Source organism: Aristolochia californica, unplaced genomic scaffold (assembly GCF_029961685.1).
Source record: "Aristolochia californica isolate CCGP_79_NKW_82.1479 unplaced genomic scaffold, dmAriCali1.0.hap1 SCAF_9, whole genome shotgun sequence".
Taxonomy (NCBI): Eukaryota; Viridiplantae; Streptophyta; class Magnoliopsida; order Piperales; family Aristolochiaceae; genus Aristolochia; species Aristolochia californica.
This window is the reverse complement of record NW_027182290.1, coordinates 27,827,669-27,849,891: the sequence shown is the minus strand read 5'-3', so window position 1 is coordinate 27,849,891 and position 22,223 is coordinate 27,827,669. Positions and strand designations below refer to the sequence as shown.

Here is a 22,223-nt window from a genome sequence, read left to right as displayed (position 1 = left end):
GTCTTCTAACACTTCCCCTCAAGCCGGTGTTTGTAACTTCACTTGGAAATAATCTTGGTCAAGAAGCTTGTGTGCTTGAAAAAAAAAATTGATTGCCTTGTTTTGATTCATCTTGATCTTCTTCACATCTTGCTTGTATTCTTCATCTTGTTCTCATCTTGTCTCCCCCTTACTTAGATATTCTAGTCACATAACATTTAATTACCACAACATGTGAAATTCCTCATTATTGGTTACCTCTTTCTTGTATTTCTTCTACTACTTCCCACGCCCCCTCCCCCCTAAAGTTGGAGATCTCTTTGTTCTTTACCAAGAGACCCAACTTACACAACATAATGGTGACAGAAGAAAAATCACTCCTACCCATATGACAAAGCTCTATACACCAATCAAAATGATCATAGTTTGAAACACACTCCTCTCAATTTCAAATGGGGAAACATAGCCCAACCTTAGGGCACAATAAAAAGACTACTCACTTTTTGAGGGTAGCCCAAACACAAATCACCTCTTGGGTGAAGAATAAAAGATTTGACTCCAATTGGATGTTTGGCACACTCCTATACTTTTTAGGTAGTGGGTCTATAGGCATTGATCTGAAGTAATTTTAACAAAAACAAATTGAAGAAAATGCTTTGAGGAATTAAGGGTCTGAATAAAAAGATAGTAGCTCTCAGACTTCAAAAGGAAGGAGGTGCAAAATGCAACTCTTCATACTTCCAAGTAAGAAGGAGGCGCTTTTAGACCAATTAATGGATAAAAAGTGACAAAGTTTTACTCAAGAGATAGGTAAAAAAATAATTCCTCTATGAACATGATGATTATGGAAACTTAAAAAACCCCCAATAAGAAAGTTTAGATATGGAACATAATAATGGAAAATTTATAAAAATAGACTTATCGTATAAAACAATTACTTGTTAATACAACTTGATCAATTTTCAAAAAAATATATTCAAGAGATCATTTATGGAATAAGGGAGCTTTAGGACACTGATATTTGGAATTTAGAATGAGCAAACAAGACTTTCTTAATCAAAAAATTTAGACTTGTCAAAAAAGGAAACTAAACTTAAACTCAAAAATTTTCTCTTAAGGAAATTAATGTGATGTAAGATCAAAGAAAGAAAAACTTTAATGAAGGAAAGATACTCCAGTTGGTAAAATCTTGACTAGAGTTTTAAAACCAATAGAAAACTTAACCAACATTAGCAACTCAAAAAGTGAAGCAAAAAATTCGGCTTAAATTTGTATTTTCGCATCCAACAAATACCAACATGACTTTTGATTCTTCGAATATGGATATCTCTCTCTAGAAAGATCAGATTGAAACACGATTTATTGGGATAGAAAGTACACTCACATTTTTTTGAGATATAATTCTCAATAAAAATTCTCAGTCATATTGATACAAACCATTCATAAAGTTGAGGCTTTCTACTGCTACACGAAACTTTTCTGCTGCTTCATATGTCAATTGCTCTTTCTAGAAAATCTGATTTCAACGATTATTTTCGAGTTTGAAACTAAACTCAAAGATCTTTTCAACGGTATATAATTTGATATATGAAAAATACAGTAAAAGAGTGAAACATCCAATGAAATACAATAATTGGGAAATAAGACCAAAGGGAAAAAATGAGAAACTCCCCTTTGTTTAATTTTCTTTTTCTTCTTTTTCTTCTTTTTCTTCTTCCTCCTTTCTTCTCCATATTCTTCTCCCTTTTTATCTCAGAGTTTTACTTGCTCTAATACCATGTTGATTTTTATATCCAACACATAAACACAAGAGAGCTCAAGCGAAGAAGAGAAGAGAGGAACTCTAGCTCTTGGGAGAGAGGTGAGAAGAAACTAAGGTAGAGAAAAGAAGAGGAAAAGAGAAAGAGGAGTAAGGATGGATTTGAGCCAAGAAAAAGAGACTTGAATGCTCTACTCATGCCTTGAAGTTATATTTATAGTTGTGTGAAGGTGTTTACAATGACTAGAATGCCCTTAGATACTTGCTTTAAAAGGGAAAATATATAAGAGGACATACACTAGCTTGCATAATTACAATTCTATGACATATCTATGAAAGTTTTCCTTATTTACTAGTTATGCCACCCTTACACACATAGATGTTTTTTAACACAATTCATTAATGATATGAGTGAACCTAGAGTTCATCTCAGCTATTGATTAGGCCATTTTCATTTTAAATTCATCATATTGGACTATTAACAAACTAATTCTAGAGTCCTTGACTCCAATGGTTCCTTCATGTGTGATTCTTACCTTCCAATATCCATAACTGACTTCATTGAATAATGAGGGACAATTGACCAATTGCCCTTTGGGAAGGAGAAATTTATCTTAAGATATCATTTAGTCAGTTTTTAAAAAATCAAGTAGATTTTGACTCAATTAAATGTCTGGACTGCTCTGTTATCAATTCTAGGTCCAGGGGGGGGGGGGGGGGGGGGGGGGGGGGGGGGGGGGGGGGAAGTAAAATCACACAAATATGCAATTTAAAGCTTAAAACATTCACACACCATAATAAATGACAAGCTATTTTTTTTATCAATGTTCCCTATTGGTATTCATCGCATAAGAATATGTGCTTGAGAAATTCCAATAATCTAGCTTTGCTAGCTGAAATTTACATCAAAGAGGTTTCGGCTATCTTTAAGCCACGTGTAGTTTAAATACATGATTTTACAAATAATTTCCCTAAGAGATTGGCTAGATTCTAGTTCTAGTTAGGCCTTTTCTATTTAGATTCAAATAGGTTCTAGATGAACCTTCTCAAAATAAAATACAAAAGAAAGGATAAAAAAATTACACCCTTTATCAATTGAAGAGAATTTTCTCCTTGAGAACGCCAAACTTCCAGCTTTGTAGCACAATGAGAATGATGAAGCTTGTCTAATGCAAATGCAATGGAGAAGATTTGAAAGAAGAGGAGAGAAATTTCCCATGGGAGAATTTTCAAAGAATTGAGAACAAAAGCTATGGATATACCAATAAATGCTCATCAACTTCATAATGAGAAGTTTTGATGGGGTATTTATAAATTCCCCAAGCCAAACTTACCCTTTTTTTCCCATTTGCAAAGTTGAGTTTACATTAATCGATTAGTATAAAATTGATTGATAAATCAATCGAGTGTAACGACTTGTTTTTTTTTTTTTTTTGGGGGGGGGGGGGGGGGGGGGGGGGGGTGAGATGAGGGGGGTGAATTGAGAATTACAAGTTAAAATTTTCTTAAGGCGTGGAAAGTAAAATCACACAAATAAGCAATTTAAAGCTTAAAACATTCACACACCATAATAAATGACAAGCTATTTTGTTATCAATGTTCCCTATTGGTATTCACTGCCTAAGAATATGTGCTTGAGAAATTCCACTAATCTAGCTCTACTAGCTGAAATTTACATCGGCTATCTTTAAGCCACGTGTAGTTTAAATACATGATTTTATAAATAATTTCCGCAAGAGATTGGCTAGATTCTAGTTCTAGTTAGGTCTTGTCCATCTAGATTCAAATAGGTTCTAGATGAACCTTCTCAAAATCAAATACAAAAGAAAGGATAAAAAAATTACACCCTTTATCAATTGAAGAGAATTTTCTCCTTGAGAACGCCAAACTTCCAGCTTTGTCGCACAATGAGAATGATGAAGCTTGTCCAATGCAAATGCAATGGAGAAGATTTGAGAGAAGAGGAGAGAAAATTCCCATGGGAGAATTTTCAAAGAATTGAGAACAAAAGCTTATGGATGTACCAATAAATGCTCACCAACTTCTTAATGAGAAGTTTTGATGGGGTATTTATAAATTCCCCAAGCCAAACTTACCCTTTTTCGCATTTGCAAAGTTGAGTTTACATTAATCGATTAGTATAAAAGTGATTAATCGATCAATCGAGTGTAACGACTTTTTTTGGGTCAAAATGTGTCTTATTGATTGATCGTATGATCGATCAATATCTTTTTGTTGAGTCTGATGTTTTAAGTTGATTGATCAATGATATGGTATGATCAATCAATCAAAATTCTCTCTAGCAGTGCATTTCTAGTATGATCGATCATGTTTTATGTCCCTGACTAGCAAAGTTTTGTATGATTGATCAATCTCAAAGGTTGATTAATCAATCAACATGAATTTGTTTTGCCTAGACAATATTGATCAATCAGTCCAAGTTGGATGATCGATCATGCTTTATTGCATGGTTTGGCAATTTTTTGGATGATTGATCAATTGACTTAGGTTGATCGATCATGCTTTATAATTTTGGCTTATGCCCTTCTGATTGATCAATTATTGGCAAATGTTGATCGATAATTTCAATCGATTGATCTAATATACTTTAAAAATATGGGAATGAATGATCATTGTTGAATTTATGGAAAAGAATACTTCAATGACTTCATTAACTTATTATAATTAGAGTACATAAACCTCTATTTATAATAGAAGAAGGTAGTAGAGTCCAATTACAATAAAACTACCTTTGTCCCAATTACACCCAAACTCTAACACTTAAAGATAAGTCCTAGCATAATTAAATAACTCAATATTGATAAAAGACAAACATAATTCAAACTAAAACTCTTCTATGATATGACCATAAGATAAAGATGCATTTGTGAGTCCTTCTTGATCTTCCAATTTATGTGATAAGGATATCAGCTTGTGGTAATCATGGTGGGTCCTACTTCTTATGGGCTTGGGCCCATCTTGTGAGCCTTTCTTGGTCGTGTGACCCATGTTATAATACTCTTAGATATGTGGGTCTTCCTTGGTCGAGTGGGCAGGAGCCCAACTTCCAACACTCCCCCTCAAGCTGGGGGTGAGAGAACATCATGAACTCCCAACTTGCTGCAAATGATGTATAATTTTTTTTTGTATAAAATGACACATCTGCCAATATGCCTTCATCTTCCAACACTCCCCCTCATGTTGTTACGTCCTTCCATGAGGCCCTACTGGCATAATATAAGTGAGAGTAAAAATCACTCCTAGCCGGTAAGACATTGCTCCATACTCCAGTCCTGTTGAATTTATGAAAAAGAAAAATACTTCATTGACTTATTATATTCAAAATACATAAAACCTCTATTTATAATAGAGGAAGGTAGTAGAGTCTAATTACAATAAAACTACCATTGTCCCAATTACACCCAAAATCTAACACTTAAAGATAAGTCCTAACATAATTAAATGACTCAATATAGATAAAAAAAAAAACATAATTCAAATTAGAACTCTTCTAGGACGTGACCATAAGATAAAGATGCCTTTGTGAGTCCTTCTTGATCTTCCAACTGATGTGATAAGGATGCCAGCTAATGCTAATCATTGTGGGTCATACTTCTTATAGGCTTGGGCCTATCTTGTGGACCTTCCTTGGTTATGTGGCCCGTCTTATAATACTCTTAGATATGTGGGTCTTCCATGGTTGTGTGGGCTTGGGCCCTATCTTCCAAAAAGTCCTAATGCTAGATGTAGGGCACACTCTGTCTTTTATAGGTAGTGCATCTATCAGCATTGCTCTAAAGTGTCCTCCACCGTGTCCCTCCATAGGACAACGACTCTCAAGTGGTAGGAGTAATAAAAACCATTACAAGAGGGGGTGGGGGGAGGGTGGTAGTGGGTTTATTTATAATGGTGTCCCAATCCGGACACCAACTCTCATGGTACCCCAACCGTGATATTCTTTAGAGTTAAACTTATCATGGTATCCCAATCCGGGCACCGACTCTCATGGTGTTCCAACCGTGATATTTTTGAGAGTCAAATAAATTATGGTATGAGAAAAGGTAGTGAGGCCGCCTCTTCTTCAATAATAATGTCTCATCCAAAGAGACATAATAGCAGCAACTGTAATGTAACACGACCATCTTTCAACACATATAACACGAACCAAAATAATAAACCTTGTAGAAGGACCCATGAAATAATCATAATTCGATATAAATATTTTTTCTTAGATGCATAAGCTTCATCTTTTGTGCTCCCCATTTCTTGAATATTTTGGTCACAAACATATCCACAACATATGGAATAAAATATTTCTTACTTGTACTTCTTGTACTTCTCCCCTCAAGTTGGGAGGTAATGATAGTGATCCCAAATTGAACCAAATATCATAGATTCAGCAATAAGCCCAAATAATATAGATGTAATAATAAACCCGTAAACCAGGGAGAAGTGAGATATTTTTCTGATATAGCAACTCAAACAGTGACGCAAACAAAGTGCATAAATTCGGATTTTTTAATACAACAGAATAGTGGCATGACATGTGATTCTTCCAATACCAATATAGCTTTAAATATAGATTAGATTGACATGAAATTTTATCCTTTTGAAACTAGACTTAAATACCTTTCATCCAAGTATAACTTCTCTTCATAAAATATAATTATCAGAAGATAAATAATCTGATAGATTTCGGTCTCTGTCATCTGGCTGGACTAAGTATTGTTTCTACTTTTTTTCCAGCATGACCATTGACTATTGCAAGATCAATATCTCCTTATAAAAAATTTATACCAAGAATTGGTTGAATAGGTAAGAAAATAGACTTACATATCTTTCTTTTGATATATAATTCTCCATATAAACTCTCTTTCTTGATATCATAAAATACATCGGAAGTTGAAGATCTTTGTTGCTACTCCAACCTCCTTTCCAATCTGATCTTTGCTGCTTCAAATATCGATTTCTCTTTGTAGATAACTCAGATAAAAAATTGGTTGAACAGGTAAAAAGAATAGACTTATAGATATTTCTTTTGATATATATTTCTCAATATAAGGTCTAGTTCTTGAGTGCATAAAATACCTTAGAAGTTGAAGCTTTCTGTTGTTGCTCGAACCTTTTTTGCAATATGACCTTCACTCATTCAAATATCGATATCTCTTTGTAGATAACTCCGATTAAATAAAATCATTTTCTTTGGAAACTAGACTGAAAATATATTTTCATAAATATATAATTTATAATATACAAATCTCATGATATATAGGTGAAAAATGCAAAGTAAAATACTGGTGTAGGGACTGAAAATAAATAACTATGAACCTAGACTTAGGGTTTAGGGTTTAGAGAAAAGGATCTCATTATCTTTGTGGGTTGACCGAGTCAACTCACAGAACCTACTCTGATACCATGTTGAATTTATGGAAAAGAAAAATACTTTAATGACTTCATTAACTTATTATAATCAAAGCACATGAATCTCTATTTATAATAGACGAAGGTAGTAGACTCCAATTACAATAAAACTACCTTGGTCCCAATTACACCCAAACTCTAACACTTAAAGATAAGTCCTAGTATAATTAAATAACTTAATATTGATAAAAGACAAACATAACTCAAACTAAAACTCTTCTAGGACGTAACCATAAGATAAAGATGCCTTTGTGAGTCCTTCTTGATCTTCCAACTTATGTGATAAGGATGTCAGCTTGTGGTAATCATGGTGGGTCCTACTTCTTATGGGCTTGGGCCCCATTTTGTGGGTCTTTCTTGGTGTTGTGGCCCATATTATTATACTCTTAGATATGTGGGCATTCCTTGGTCTTGTGGGCAAGAGCCCAACTTCCAATAATAAATATCTCTAACACGTATGAAATGTGTATATGATAGTTTGAGAACAGGTTTGAATGCATGTTATGTCCTAAAGCTCTAAGTTTGCATTTTACCTCAATTTGGAAAGAGTGGAGAAATCTCTTTCACATAAACTTGGTTTTGACCTTTCATAGTAAATCCTAAAACTCTAGTCTTCAATTTATCTTTTTCTTCTAAAGGTGTTTCTTCAAGAGTGTTAGAACTTAGGATTCCATGTTGTATGATCAAAGTAGAAGAGGATTAAGGGTTGAGAAGTGGAAGAAGAGTTGTGGAGAGAAGGTTTACGAGGAGAAGAAGAAGAGTGATGAATTTGAAGAAGGAGAAAAAAAGAAGAATAGGGTTATAGAGTTGTCCAAACCAACCCCCCCCCCCCCCCCCCCCCCCCCTTAAGTTGTATTTATAGATATCAAAAGTACTAATATTACAAGAATACCATTCACCCTAGTAAGAAAAAATAAGAAACATAAATCATAAACTAATTACATCATATCTTCTAACACTCCACCTCAATTTGGGAGGTATTGGTAGTGATCCCAGCTTGAACCAAAACATAGATGCAGTAATAAACTTCTCCATTAAGGCGTCCCAACACCAGGCATCGACTCTCATAGGGTAGAAATGGGTGATAAAATATAAGTCAAAACCAACCTCAAAGAATTTTGACCAAATATAGTGATAATAATCACTAAAGTGGGTAATGCCTGTCATTCACAAGATGACGATAAAAGACCCAAGGGTACCAATAAAAAGTAAAGTGGGTGATGCCTGTCATTCACAAGATGGCGATAAAAGACCCATGGGTACCAATAAAAAGTCTCAAAAGACTTACATCACCTATATAAATAAAAGGGACCAACCCACGCAATGCTCCAAAAAGGTTTGGCCAAAGGGGTAAGTGAAAGTCAAATAAAGGACAATAGAAGAGAATGCCAAATAAGAGGATAATGAGAAATGAGGAAGATAAGATGTTGATGCCATCATGTACTTTATTTTCCTAAGAAATTTAAATTCTGCATTAGACGAACCAATTCAGACAACGGTTAGCAATCGAGGAGTCATTCTTCAATAATAATATCTCAGTCTAAGAGACACAATAGCAGTTGTGGTAATGAGCTAATGCCCAAATAACACATACCAAATATATTTTTATATAGCAATGGATAACTAATAAATTGTAAAAGTCCTTAAAGAGTAATAAGGACACATGAGATAATTTGCAGTATGTCCATCCTTGAATAAGGAATATGTGCACCAAATAATAAGCTTTAACCGAGTAATAAGATGCCAATAAATTGAACCAAGTGATGTTAATCTTCTAAAAAAAATAACAAAACTGTGTTGACGGTTCTGAGAGTAGCTGCAAGGTCTTCTAAAAAATAGAGAAGAGTGAATAAAACAGTAATGAATGTTACTTCCACGCTTATTGCATCAATGATTAATTTAGATCCCAAACCGAGAGCAAGTCATACTAAACCAACTAATTAACAGCCAATGACATAAGTGTCCTATTTTTGAATGTAGTCCACGCTTAGAGATGTAATCACGGAACGAAACCGATTCTGAAAGGCAAGATAAAAAAATTGAAGGCAAAACTTGAGGCTAGACTAGTTATAGGTTGAAAGGATTTCATCGAGTGATAGGCTGAACGAGGCTGCTCGCTTCATTAGGGGATAAGTACACTGAGTGTCGCTCCAACATGTTGTTAATATGCTGCAAGGATTTCTCATAACAAGAAACACACATTTTAAATTTGATCATCGATCATAATCTCCTTACATAGATATTTTTCTAATTTTCAGCATTAAATCAAGTAGCTCTTATTTTTTTTTTTTTGGGAAGTTGCCATAATTCAGAATAGGAACATTTCTTCTCTTTGATAAATAAATCAAGGAAAGTTTTTGAAAATAAGATGATCTTCTAAAGATTCTTTCCATATATTGTTAGTTAAAAAAAGAAACTTTCCAAGGGTAGATCATGAAATACTTTCCTGATATTATTGATCAATAACAATACCTCAAAAAGAGAAGCAAAAAAATCAGCTTAAATTATGATCTTTGCATGCAATAGGATACTAACATGATCATTGATTCTTCTAATGCGAATATCTCTTTAAATATAAATCAGATTGATATGAAATTTTATCCTCATGAAACTAAAATTAAATACCTTTCATCTAAGTATAATAATCTCTTCATAAAATATACTTATTTTGAGATAAATAATTTGATAGATTTCGGACTCTATAATATGGCCGAATTGAGTACTCACTCTTTCTTCTTTGATAGGTATGACCATTGACTCTTCCGAGATCAATATCTCCATCTAAAAAATTTAGATTTAGAATTGGTTGAATAGGTAAGAAAATAGACTTACAAATATTTTTTTTGATATATAATTCTCCATATAAACTCTCGTTCTTGAAGGCATAAACGGCTCAAAATTTGAAGTTTTTTTTGCTATTACACGAAACTTTTATGTGCATGACCTTTGCTACATCTGATGTCAATTTTGCTTTCTAGAAAAATCAGATTTCAATGATTATTTTTGAGTTGAAAACTAGACTCAAATATCTTTTCAAAAGTATATAATTTGATATGTGAAACATATAGTAAGAGAGTTAAAAATCTAATAAAATATGAATTTGGAAAGAAGACGAAAGGAAAAACGAGAAACTCCTTTTGTTTTTTGTTTTTCCTTTTCTTCTTCTTCCTTTCCTTCTCCATCTTATTTTTTATTTTTCCATCTCACATTATTCCCCGCTCTGATACCATGTTAGAACTTAGGATTCTAAGATGTATGATCAAAGTAGAATAGGATTATGGGTTGAGAAGAGGAAGAAGAGTTGTGGAAAGGTGTAGGAGGAGGAGAAGAAGAGTAACGAATTTGGAGAAGAAAAAAAAAGAATAGGGCTATGGACTTGTCCAAACCCTTCCCTAAGTTGTATTTATTGATATTAAAAGGATTAATATTACAAGAATACCCTTTTTACCCTAATAAGAATGAATAAGAGACATAAATCATAAACTAATTACATCATATCTTCCAACAAAGAGTTCTTGACTCTCTATGATACTTGAAGTACGTTTTGATACTTTAGACCTTAAAATGGATGTCTCTTGAAGGAAAAATATATGAGATACTAGATTTACAATTGTCAAATCTATTAACTTTTGTTATCATCCACATGAAGAAGTCAGTCAATAAATGGTCAACAATATTTAAGTTAACTAGTTTAACAACTTCTTTCATGCGATGACATGACGTAACAAATTGCCACCCCAAATTGCAATAAAATTGTAATTCAAAACAACCAAATTGTAACTAAAGCCAACTCAATTGAACTGAGTAGCAACGAAGCCATGTAAATGATGATTTACTCTATATTTTTTATAATAGTTTAGTACCAAATGTGAAGCTAGTAGTGGCCCACAAATTTTGTAGATGTTAAACTCTAGATATGACCAACCTCTTAAAAATTCCTGGAGGAGGATCTGAACCCCTTTCCGGAAGCAAACATTTGCCATCTGAGATATATGGTCCTCTTAGTGGGCCCGGTGTCGGTGCACTATAAGGCATAAAAGCAAGTGTCTCAGTTAGGCTCTAAAGGCACATCTGATCATTCTTCTCATTATTGCCACTCGTTCGATCTTCACCAGTCTAAACGGGAGAGGTAAATAAAAAGCTTTTCCCTCGTGTTCCCTTCTTCTCCTCTAAGTCTTTTGTTATTCCTCCGTCGTACCCCTCCTCGACCCCGTCTCTGTTCTCTCTCTCCTTCTCTCTCTCTCTCGTTCGCTCCCTGCTCAGCATTAGATGATGGGTGTGGGCACTTCTTTACCATGTCATCTCCTCCGTCTCTGGCTCGTACGTTTCACTCGTTTTTCGCTTCCCGCGCGTTGCTCCACCTCCGTCTTCCGATCTGCGCCCTGATTCCTTGGCCGGAGGATTTCAGACGGTGATCATGTCCGACGAGCCCTCGACTGCCGTGCAACTGAACGGATCTTCTCTCGACGAGGGCAGCGGGCCTCCCCAAAGCACCGCCACTCCTCCTCCCTCTTCTCGCAAGGAGCGACTCCCCCGTGCCTGCACTTCCCGTGCCGCCGCGCGTCTTTACCACGCTACTGTTGCCCTTGGTACTGCCAACAGCAAGGACAAGGATAAGGAGAAGGCCAAGGGCGATCAACCACAACAGCAATGTAGCAAGATCATCACGCCGCTTGTTCACTCTCCCCCGCCTTCCCAGGTGCCTCGGTGGAACCTCCGATCAATGTGGGAGTTGGCTTCCCTTCTCAACTTCTTACATGTAATTTCATTGCCATCCCTGCTTTCTCTGCCCTGCTTTGCCCTTCTCTCGATTTCTCTTCCTAGGGCTTACTGGTTACTGCTCGCCTTTTCGCTTTTCAGGTGTTTAGACCACTTCTAAATATTGGAATCGAGTTCTCGGCGGAAGAGCTTGAGACCGCCTTGATTACTCCCAACAACACTTTGGATGACATTCATATACCACTTTTGAAGGTCAGTGATTTGGTCATCAAAATACTTTTTTTTTATTTTTATATATATACACTTTTTTTTTTCTTTTAAATAAAAACCTTTTTTTTTTTTTTGCTTTATTAAGTGGGAAAAAGTTCGATTTTTTCGTCCCTGTAACGTGCCAATTTACTTGTTTTTATTAAGCCTGATATAGTTATATCTAGTGGAGTGATATACGATGGTCTTGCCGGTGGCAATGTTTTAATAAAATAAAAGCCATGGATATCATCAGATTTTTAAAGTAGTATCAGCTTTATTCCATACATGAGCCCGTCTATTTTGGTGGGAAATGTAAATTCGTATTATCAAATTCTCAAGGCAACTCTAGCTATTCTAGAATAAAAGATGAACTTTCATCACTTTATAATGGATGCAAGAATTTCATTCACCTGTTTTCTAGTGGAAAGCTCCTAGTTTTTACATTTGTTAGAGATATCAATGTTTCAAAACTACCAAAATTTTGGTAGGTTATGTGCTCTCTTATTATGTACTTTGTGGTTTCTATTGCTACTTTTCATGATTTAAAGAAGGAGGTGCAATGCAGGAGAACGTGTACCTACTTGGACCTAATTTTTATTGGTTGCACCTTGCCTTGATATTTCAATGTTATTCTGTATTCTATCTAAAGGCAACTCTTTACTGTTTGACAAGGGAGTTTTCTGGTGTCAGAAAGAAAATGAGCACCATGGTTGTGTTCTTGAGTGAATATCGGTTGAAGGTTAACAAGAAATCTTTTCATTGATTTCTGTTTAAGTCTTTCTACTTCCCAGCAAAATATATGTTCTTGTTGTTCTCAGTCTGTCATCAGTAAATGATATGTTACTGCTAATAGTTACTGAATTGCTCCCTGCTTTAAAAAATATTATCTGCAATCTGTATATAGCTTTTTTGCTTTTCTTAACATTTTTTTTATATGTATGGGTTTGTGGATGATGTGTCTCATCTGAAAAGCACCCATGACATTGCACTATGCATATATGGGTGTCCATGTCCTAATGATTGTCTAAAATTGTAAGCTGGGTGTCGACCTGAAGGAACTATCCTGGACAAAACAACAACCTGAAGGAACTATCCTGGACAAAACAACAACCAATCAGTTGCAGAGTCTATTTGCATTTACTGGCAAAATTAGTCTGAAAAAGAAAATAGATACACTGATTTAGCACTCAAATGCTTAGTTACTTGTTTAAAAAAATATATATAAAAAATGCTTACTTGAATGGATTGGGCCTTGGTTGGGCCTTGGTTGAATTGTCATATGGGAGGGTTTCTAGTGCGATGTTTTGGGATCAAGTCTCACCAAGGGGTATAAGGAGTAAAGGGCATGTGTATCACATCCAGAGAAAAACACTTAGCTACTTATCTTGTTTTCTTGTTCAGGCAATTCCTCCTGTTACACGGATGGCATTGGGTCGAGCAACTTGGGTGACAGTATTATGCCGAAAGTTGAGGGACTGGTGGCACTGGGTGAGTGATTGTTGAACTTCTTAATTTCTCTTTCGTGGAGCATGCAGATAACACCATATCGCATTAAGCTTGAGGTAGCTCGACCTTTATATTTTTTTCTGCAGGTTGCTGAAGGGGACATCCCTATTGTTGCCTCGCATGGGTGAGTAAAATTAATTGCTTGGGCTTTATTCATATTCAAAGTAAGAGTATCTTATCTAATATGTTTGTGATGTTTGTCTGTGAAGAGTGGAGGTTGAAACATACAAGATTCTTGATCCTGGGACTCGCGTACAGATTTTGAAAGCACTATGTGACATACGTGTTGAGGTATCATGATCTCTACATTCTTCTCCAGACTCCACTACTAAATCTTGTTATTCGAATTATTATATCTTGCAAAGAGATTCTTTCAAAAGAAATAAAGATCGTGCACATGGCTTGGCAGTGAGACCAATTTATATATTTTATGTTCTTTGATGTGCATCACTTATGAATTTTAAGCTCCTCATTATGCAGCAAGAGGACATTCGAAGTTATATTGACAATTCTTTAAAACATGGAGTACTACTCTCAACATTCCGAAAAGAACGGATTGGAGGTGATTCACAGGGAATTTCTTTCTGGTAATAACCACCATGAGCTTGGAAGCTTCCAAGATCCTTTATTTTTGTGGTTTCCTTGTTGGTCTCTGTTATAGTCATTCAGTTGAACAGAAACTTATGTCTAAGTCTGTTTTATGTAGTAGTTTATGTGCTGAAGCAGTACTTGTTATCCTATAGGTATGAAGACGATCCTGTTGTTGGTCATCGCCTGTATCGAGAAATTAGGAAAATTGATGTAAAAAAAGGGAAGGGTAAGGGGGCTCCCTCCATTCCGATTGTATCCATCCAATGGGAAACAGTTGCTACCAATTTAGATGAATTCTTGGAAGTATCAGTAAGTTATTTATTTGTACTTAGAAATTACCTCAATTGTTTTTTGTATCTGGACTCACATTCCAAGATCCGCTAATTCGGCAGCAGATGTGCTTGCCAGGAAGGGAGCTACCCTACAATCGCTGGTTGTAAGGGACTTGCCTCCCCAAATTTTGTAATTTCTCTCGTTTTATTAATACATCTTTTTCAAAAAAGTTATCTATTTGTACTTTTGGCCCTTCATTGAAAACTCAGGCCTACGTATGTTTTTATATAGACTGTTAATTCACAGGTGTCATCTCTGAGTAAAGGATTCCAGGCATCTTAAGTTGTTATGTTTATCCTGCATTTCTTTATTAATCTTGTCCACTACTTGCAGGAGAAGCTTGTATCAAGTAAAAATAGGACAGAGGCTGCACTTGGAAAGAGGTTAAAGAGTGATATTATCCCGGAGGTTGATAAAATACATAAGGTATCCATATCGATGTGGCCTAAAGTTGCATTTGGCTGGAAAAGTGGAATTGAGCTATACATAAAAGATCTGATGCTGTATCCATTATTTTTGTAGAGGAAAGAGAGGCTGCTCAAAAAGCAACATAGACAAGCACTGCTCCTTGACAGCTATTTGAATCCGGATGGGATTGCTACTGGACGCTCTCTTCGTGACAGAAAACCTGTCACTTATACTTTTGGTAAGAGAATTAGTATGGATTTCATCAATCATTGCCTTTGAAAAAATTTCTTGTTTGTTTTTGTTTGAAGCTATTTTTAGGACATGTAATGTCATAATCTATGCCTTAGCAAAGCCACTTCCTCAGCACATGACATGTTTGGTTGTTGGTTTCATCAGCTGCCTTTTGTCATTCTTATTAGGAACCTTGGTCTTTCCTTTTTTGTTAATTGGGGAAATCATTTAACTGGATTATTATAATTAGAGCACAGCTATTCTTGGTAAGATTTGTTAATAAGAGTATTTGTCAGGATGACAAAGAAAATAAACAACTAATAGGGACATATTCATAAACCGGGACATATCTGTAAATTTGGGAGGATTTTTTTTAGCATCACACGTTTATCAAATTTTTGAAGTCTTTCAGAATACCGTCATATGATATCTTGCGGATACTCTCTTTTAAGAACATGGCTCTCTAACCCAGGTCGGGTTGCCTAAGTTGGGTCAGGGACTCATGATTCCAGCAATAAGTGAGACTCATCCTGAATAGAAGGGGCGAGTCCAATCCCGGACCCAATCGACCCCCTCCCCAATCCGAGTCGACCCGGCCAAGTCATGGGTCAAATTGGAGGGTAGAATAACTCTGTTAAGAAACATTGGTTGGACACTGTCAAGGCTCCTAGTATGGAACTCTTTTACCGTGTTTTTTTCCCACTAATGTTCCATTATTTTCTTAAACATTTGCTACTGACCTATTTATACTGAAAGAACCTTGTAGGAGATGTATGACACAGGAGAATCAGAATATCGATCTCCTGGTTTTGTGCATTCTCGTTGACTCTTGACTTGAAGGCACCATTTTTTTTTTTTTTTTTTTTTTGAAATGATGCTGAAAACTCTAATTTCAAGGCTCCATTAGTGCCTTTACTTTGATGCTACTGAGAGATAACTAGAATACCATGGACATTTCCGTTAGTACGTTTATGTTCTTGTCTTCTATCTCTCATCTGTAGTGTAGCCCAATTGAAGCCACTGGTCCTATGACCTGAATACTGCAATGCATGAGAATATCCAACAATTCATTTCCTGAAGTCAAAAAGGCACTACCACTGTGCATGCATATTCTGTTTTTCATGTTGCTTTTATTAACCTATATGCCAAATTTGTAATTTGCAACTCCGATCAATGTTTTCCCTGTTTGCCTGGCTATATTTGCTGAAAATTTGTATTTATTTGTCTATGCTTGTACGCTTTCTACGTAATGTTACGCTTACATAAAGCTGCCAACAGTGCAAACAAACACATGCCATATGCCTTTGCAATCCCAAATTTCTCTGGCAAAAAACATTCATAATGTTTACATTAATGGAAAAACCAATTACCATTTTAAAGGAAAGTCATTATCATGATCAACAATCAAACATAGGCACACGACTGTGAATTGCAAAAAAGTGTGAAATTGCTATTACTGTTGTTTTAAAAGATCTGAAGAGCTTTTCTCACAAAAAGATGTGAAGAGCTTTGTTTTGTGTACAGATTGTTGCACAGTGAAGCATAAATCTTGCATTTCCTAGACATGTAATATATGTATAAAACATTGGCTGATGTCTTGATGTGGATTAGGCTTTAGGTTCAGCGGCTACATAAGTTTGCTGTCTTGGGTTCAATTCTCATGGCTGGCGTATCTTGGAGAGGTGACTGGGTACTGTCAAACCCTAGTCAACCAGGGTTGACCATCGGTTGACTTGGTATAACGTCATACCACCATTTTTACAAAGGGAATAAGAAAAACCTAAGGATTGGGGGAGAAGTCTCCCCTGGTCTGAGGAAAATGATGGAGGGAAGGAGGATGGGCCCTTGCTCCTTTATGGTTGTTATTATAGGGAATCCTTTCCCTGTCATTCCAAAGAAAAGAGCAACCCCCCCTCCCCTGATGTCTCCGTAGAGGAGCCTCTGCCCTCCTTGTTATCGTGCAATGGTGGAGAGGGTGAGGCTTCTCCCCGCCCTTACAGAGAGAGAGGGAAGGGGGTTGGCCCCTTCCCCAACATTGCGTGGGGAATCTTACCTCCCAATTACAGAAAGGGTGGAAAAGCGATGACTGGGGTCTAGTGCAACAAAACTGATGACCGGTATGTCATGTTACTAAGTTTTTTTTTTCTTTTTTCTTTTTTACATTCAAGAAAGAAAAAAGATTTTTTTGTGCCCTGGATTAGGTCTACTGTTGATATTAAATTATCTTGATCAGACCCCTAGATGAAGAACTGTTAGGGAGAGTTCAAATCTATCAAGGGTTCTTTTTCAGGTTTTAAAATCTGATAATTAGACTACTTGGAGTTCAATGGTGACCCAAATACAAAAATGGTGTTTTATAAAATTTTGGGCATTAAACTTGTGGAATTACAACTATTATGGCGCATATAGTTCTTGATTCTGAAAATAAAAGAGAGTGAGAGGCTTGCACGGTCCATGCCCAGATTTGGGCAAGTTCTCAAAATTATTAGAAGTGCAGGCTTTGGAATTAAGATGGGAGTGTAAACTGATGGAACAGAGTATGCTATTTCATATACTGTTCCGGTTATGCATAGTTTATCTTGTATACCATTTTACTTGGAAAACTATTAATCTCTTGCTGCGTTGGTCACATCATATAGGCCCTTTGGAAAGAACGGAATAACAGAAGGTTTAATAGAAAATCTCTTTCTGAAAATATTTTTAGCAACCGAATTGTTGGGCAAGTTACTTCCTGGATTCTTATGAGAAAAGAATTTAAAAATCTCGAAGGAATCAACATACGAGAAAATTGGGATCTTGTTGCAAAAATGTCTCACCTCCCCCGCCCTCCGATTATTGAAACTTGGTCTCTTCCCCCGGTTGGTTTTTTCAAACTGAATTTTGATGGAAGCGCGTTAGGTTGTCCGGGGCCTGTTGGAGATGGAGGGGTTATTCATGACAATAAAGGAAATTTTCTCTTCTCTTTTTCCGGGCCAATTGGGATATCAGATTCAACTACAACCAAGTCGTCTTGTTTGTTTCATGGCCTAAAACTGTTTCATTAGAGGATGGTTGGACCTTTATATGTCGAAGGCGATTCTCAAGTTGTCATCAATTGGTATAGAAGACATGCAAACCTCCTTGGTGCCATTGGGATCTTTTTGATGATATATGTACTTTAATTTCTCAATTACAATGTATGTGGAATCATATTCCTAGATTTGCTAATAACTTAGCGGATACTTAGGCTAAATTTGGTGTTTTTCTCCAACATCTTGTTGTGGAGGAAGGTCCTGATTAGCAAGGTTTGTATTCTTTCTCTCAGTAATATATTCACACCTTTTTCTCAAAAAAAAAAAAAGTAAATAAATGTAACAATGATGAAAATTATATAAAATTTATAAAAATCCTAAAAGCTATACAAAAATAAAATAATCATATATAGAAAAGCCTAGGACATCATTTTCAAAAAAAAAAGTCTAGAATGTTGCTACTGATGTATTAAAAATCATAAAATATCCCCAATTTTGACAACCTTGTGATATCTCAAATATACTTAAACTGAAACAGAAAACCGTGACGAAATTAATCATTTGGGTTAGGGTTAACTGTTATTTGCACTGATGTCTTGCGCTTTGCCAATTGTCTTGTGGATAAATTAGTTAAAGAAGGTGTTTCCAGATATTGTATTTATGTTGGGGATTCTATTTCCCTAGGGGCTTGAGGAACTTGCCCCTCTGTAACAAGCTTGTTCTGATTTTAATAGAAATTACACATCTTCAAACAAAATAAAAAAGGTAAACTATTGAATTGCCCTTGCATATTACCGGGTTATTGGGTAGTCAGATATGGAAAACACTTAAAACGTCTCTATTCTGTTCAATAATTGGTAAATAGGTAATTGGGTAAAATTACTCGATTACCTATTGGGGTAACTTTTTCTTCCATTTATTAAATGGTAAATGGTAAATGGACAATAGGGTAAACGGGTCAAATTGACACCTTTGATTCAAGACCAAATTTTTTGAAACAGGCTGGATATTTGGCTCATTTCCCCACTCTATATGCCTGCTAATATCTGTATGTAACTCCTTGATTCTGATGATTTTACTTAAAACTTCTGGATGTTAGACGAATTGCATGGCATAATAATGGAAACGTTTTGTGATCACATGTAGTTCTTTTGATTCAAACTGAAAGATGCTCCTGTGGTTTTTTTTCTGAATGGCGAGAGGCTCCTGTCATTCAAAATGACAGGAGCACTCGTTGCTACTAATTTTAATAACTAAATTTGAAATTTGTATATGGTTGTGTGCCTATCTTGTTGTATTGCGTGTGCCTTCTTTTCCTTTGAGTTTCAAAGATGAAAATGAAAGTTGTGTAACTCTCATGTGCATATTGTATAGATCATGCCTCTTAATCTTGCATTTTGTAATTTTGGTTCTTTCCTTTGCTCTTTTCTTAGTAGCATGTGTGCCTCTTTGATTCCTAATGGTTATTTAACAATTTTGCAGATGATTATGACCGGTCAATAAATGAGGCCATAAAAATCACCAAGTATGCAACTCTTCACCTTGAGTTAAACTGTATTGATATCCCCTTTTTACTCTTGTGTATGGTTTGCATGTTGTGTGTGTATGCATGTGATTGTTTTTTTTTTTTGTTAAGAAAAAGCACAATGTGTCTGCATGTGACTGTAATTACCAATTATCTAATTCCATTTGCCTTAATATTTGAGTGTATGACTGAGAGAAGCTTAAGGGCCTATAATATCATAATTATATATTTCTGAGAGAATGTTATTCTTTACTCACAATTATATTGTATATATTGCATGGCTACTGTTCACATGTGATTCTTGTACATTTTAGGAAAAGACAAACCTCACCTGAAGCAGTTGTCAAACGTGAAGCCATTTCAAAGCCTGAGGCCTCTTCCAATGGAAGCAGATGGAATGGTCTTCAACAAGGCTTTCAACATGCATCAAATGGTACCCCATCTCCAAAGTCAACCGATCACGATGAAACTGATGAAGAACAGAGAACTGGACTTCTAGAACGCAAGTATAGTTTCTATTCCCTATTAATTTGCTTCTCATAATTTAATTTACTAGTTATCCTTACTTTGTGCTTAAGATCAAACTGTAGCAATCGGCGAAGGCAAAGACCTCAAAGGTACTCAGAGAAGGAATTTGTGGAAGCTGTTTCTGATAATGAAGCGGATTTTGACAGTGATGATGATATTGTGGGTGAAGCAGTGTATGATGATGCGTATCTCAGAAGCAGGAAACAGAGAAAGGTGTCGAGCAGCTCCGAGGGAGATGAGGAGTATAGATGGGAGGAGGAAAATGCTGAAGATGAGGAAGAAGAAGAAGATGATTCTTTGAGTGTTAGTGAAGACGAGGAAGAACCACGAAGGTCAAGAAAAGTTCCTACTCGTAGGAGGGGAGCAAAAACAAGATCTGTTGATGAACTTCAATCAGGTCTTCGGCGAAGCAAGCGAGCCACACGGACTCGCATTGACTACAGACAGTATGAGATGTCAGACTCTGAAACTGATTCAGCAAGGCTCAAAAAGGCTACTATGTCTGAGGGGAACTCAGATGCAAGCAATAATGTGGAGTATACTGGGGAGAGCCATGATTCTGAAGAAGATGAAGAAAGGGATCAGGAAATGAAAGTTGATCAGTCTGTGTCTAATGGTGTTGAGTCTATTCACAAAGAAGAAAGTCAACCTCTTGAAAAAGTCAGTAGTCCACCTAATCAAGAAGCTGAAGGTGTACGGAAAAGACGGTTTCTTGACCTAAATGAACTTGCCCCAGGCACTAGTTTTGAAGATGGGTCTACCACCATGATGAAAGATGAAGATGTGAACTAGAGTTTTTTTTTTTTTTTGAAGAAAGGTGTATGATAATATTCTACGAAGCAATGTATGATAGCTCTAAATTTTGGTAGATTACGAGGGGCATTATTAAGTTCCTCTCCAGCAAATGAGATGGCGTATGGGAGCAAACACGTCTGATGTATTCATAATTTGTTGGTTTATAAGGGAGCGCAGGAGCTGAGGATGTGTAGATAGGTAGATACGTTCTTGAAGTCTATTACCTGAGATAGAAAGGCTTAGCAGTTTTTTCTTTCTCGTTCAACAGGGTGGATTGCCTGTTTGACTATTCTGATGTACAAGATCTGCGTAACCTGGGCTTTGAAAAGCTATATCTTTAGATGTGTTTGCTAGTAGAGAAGTTGGCGCCAATTATTGATAATGGTTCATTCTCCAACTGAGGTAATTGCATTTTGGATGAGGTTATAGCCTTTTAGAATTTTTCTTTTTAACTCAGCCTTATGCTGCTGTTGTAATACTAGAATTACGTAGGAAAATTGTACTTGTAACTCAGATTGAAAAACAGTTTGTGACCCCTGAATCAAAGTTTATTCTCAATCATAATTGTTTTAGATTTCTAACCCGGACAAGTTACCCAGTGTCATCTGTTTCTTTCCAAATTATTACATTTTCTACATGCATGGTTCTGTACTGATTTTGAAACCAAATTGGTTCTCGTGTGGCCATGTCAAATTGTGAATACAGTTGTATCAGGAGCAATCTGCTTGACCCAATGGTGGTTACTTTTAACTGATCAGCCTTTTTGAACATTTGGAGGAATTAGGATTTCTATCTCAGGCTGAACTCTGCTCAGTCAACTAAGAACCAGGCAAGTTCCAACTTGATAGTTGAAAGTTGATGATCTTTATTGAGCTATTTCAAATACTGATTAAGCAATTTTTAATGGTTTTTCCTGCTGGTTTTGATACCCTTTTATTCTTTGCCTTGTACCCAAGATCTTTGTCAGCCAAACTGAGTCATTGAAAAGCCATACAGAGCATGAACTTCATATGGTTTTGTACATTAAAAGAATTCCATTCGAGACTGGCAACTTCTTTAGACAGGTGAAGAACAGTATGCTTTGTACTGTTAAAACTCGTCTCCTAGGCGATTAAAACTAGATTATGCAGTGATTACTTTGAATCTATTTATGAGCTACATCTGTCCA

General features: G+C 36.0%; 1 protein-coding gene across 3 annotated transcripts; it reads left to right on the top strand.

Moving 5' to 3' along the window:
• The first annotated feature begins 11,262 nt into the window (after nt 1-11,262).
• Nucleotides 11,263-21,165, top strand: LOC137941733 (DDT domain-containing protein DDR4-like). 3 transcript variants are annotated; one of them, XM_068787283.1, is made up of 12 exons: nt 11,263-11,918; nt 12,020-12,130; nt 13,529-13,615; nt 13,720-13,757; nt 13,843-13,924; nt 14,114-14,220; nt 14,377-14,533; nt 14,891-14,983; nt 15,080-15,203; nt 19,690-19,732; nt 20,047-20,238; nt 20,407-21,165. In XM_068787283.1, exons 1-12 carry the CDS (start codon nt 11,577-11,579, stop codon nt 21,050-21,052), a joined length of 2,022 nt encoding a protein of 673 aa, XP_068643384.1. In that variant the 5' UTR covers nt 11,263-11,576; the 3' UTR covers nt 21,053-21,165. The 3 variants fall into 3 exon arrangements, with proteins under 3 accessions (XP_068643384.1, XP_068643382.1, XP_068643383.1); XM_068787281.1 differs by having other exon boundaries at nt 20,311-21,165; XM_068787282.1 differs by having other exon boundaries at nt 11,264-11,918; nt 20,323-21,165.
• The last annotated feature ends 1,058 nt before the right edge of the window (nt 21,166-22,223 follow it).

Coding starts and splice junctions, on each gene's coding strand:
- LOC137941733 (XM_068787281.1), top strand. CDS start 11,577: ATGTCCGACGAGCCCTCGACTGCCGTGCAACTGAACGGATCTTCTCTC. Junction 14,534..14,890: donor ATGAATTCTTGGAAGTATCA/GTAAGTTATTTA, acceptor CACTACTTGCAG/GAGAAGCTTGTATCAAGTAA. Junction 15,204..19,689: donor ACCTGTCACTTATACTTTTG/GTAAGAGAATTA, acceptor ACAATTTTGCAG/ATGATTATGACCGGTCAATA.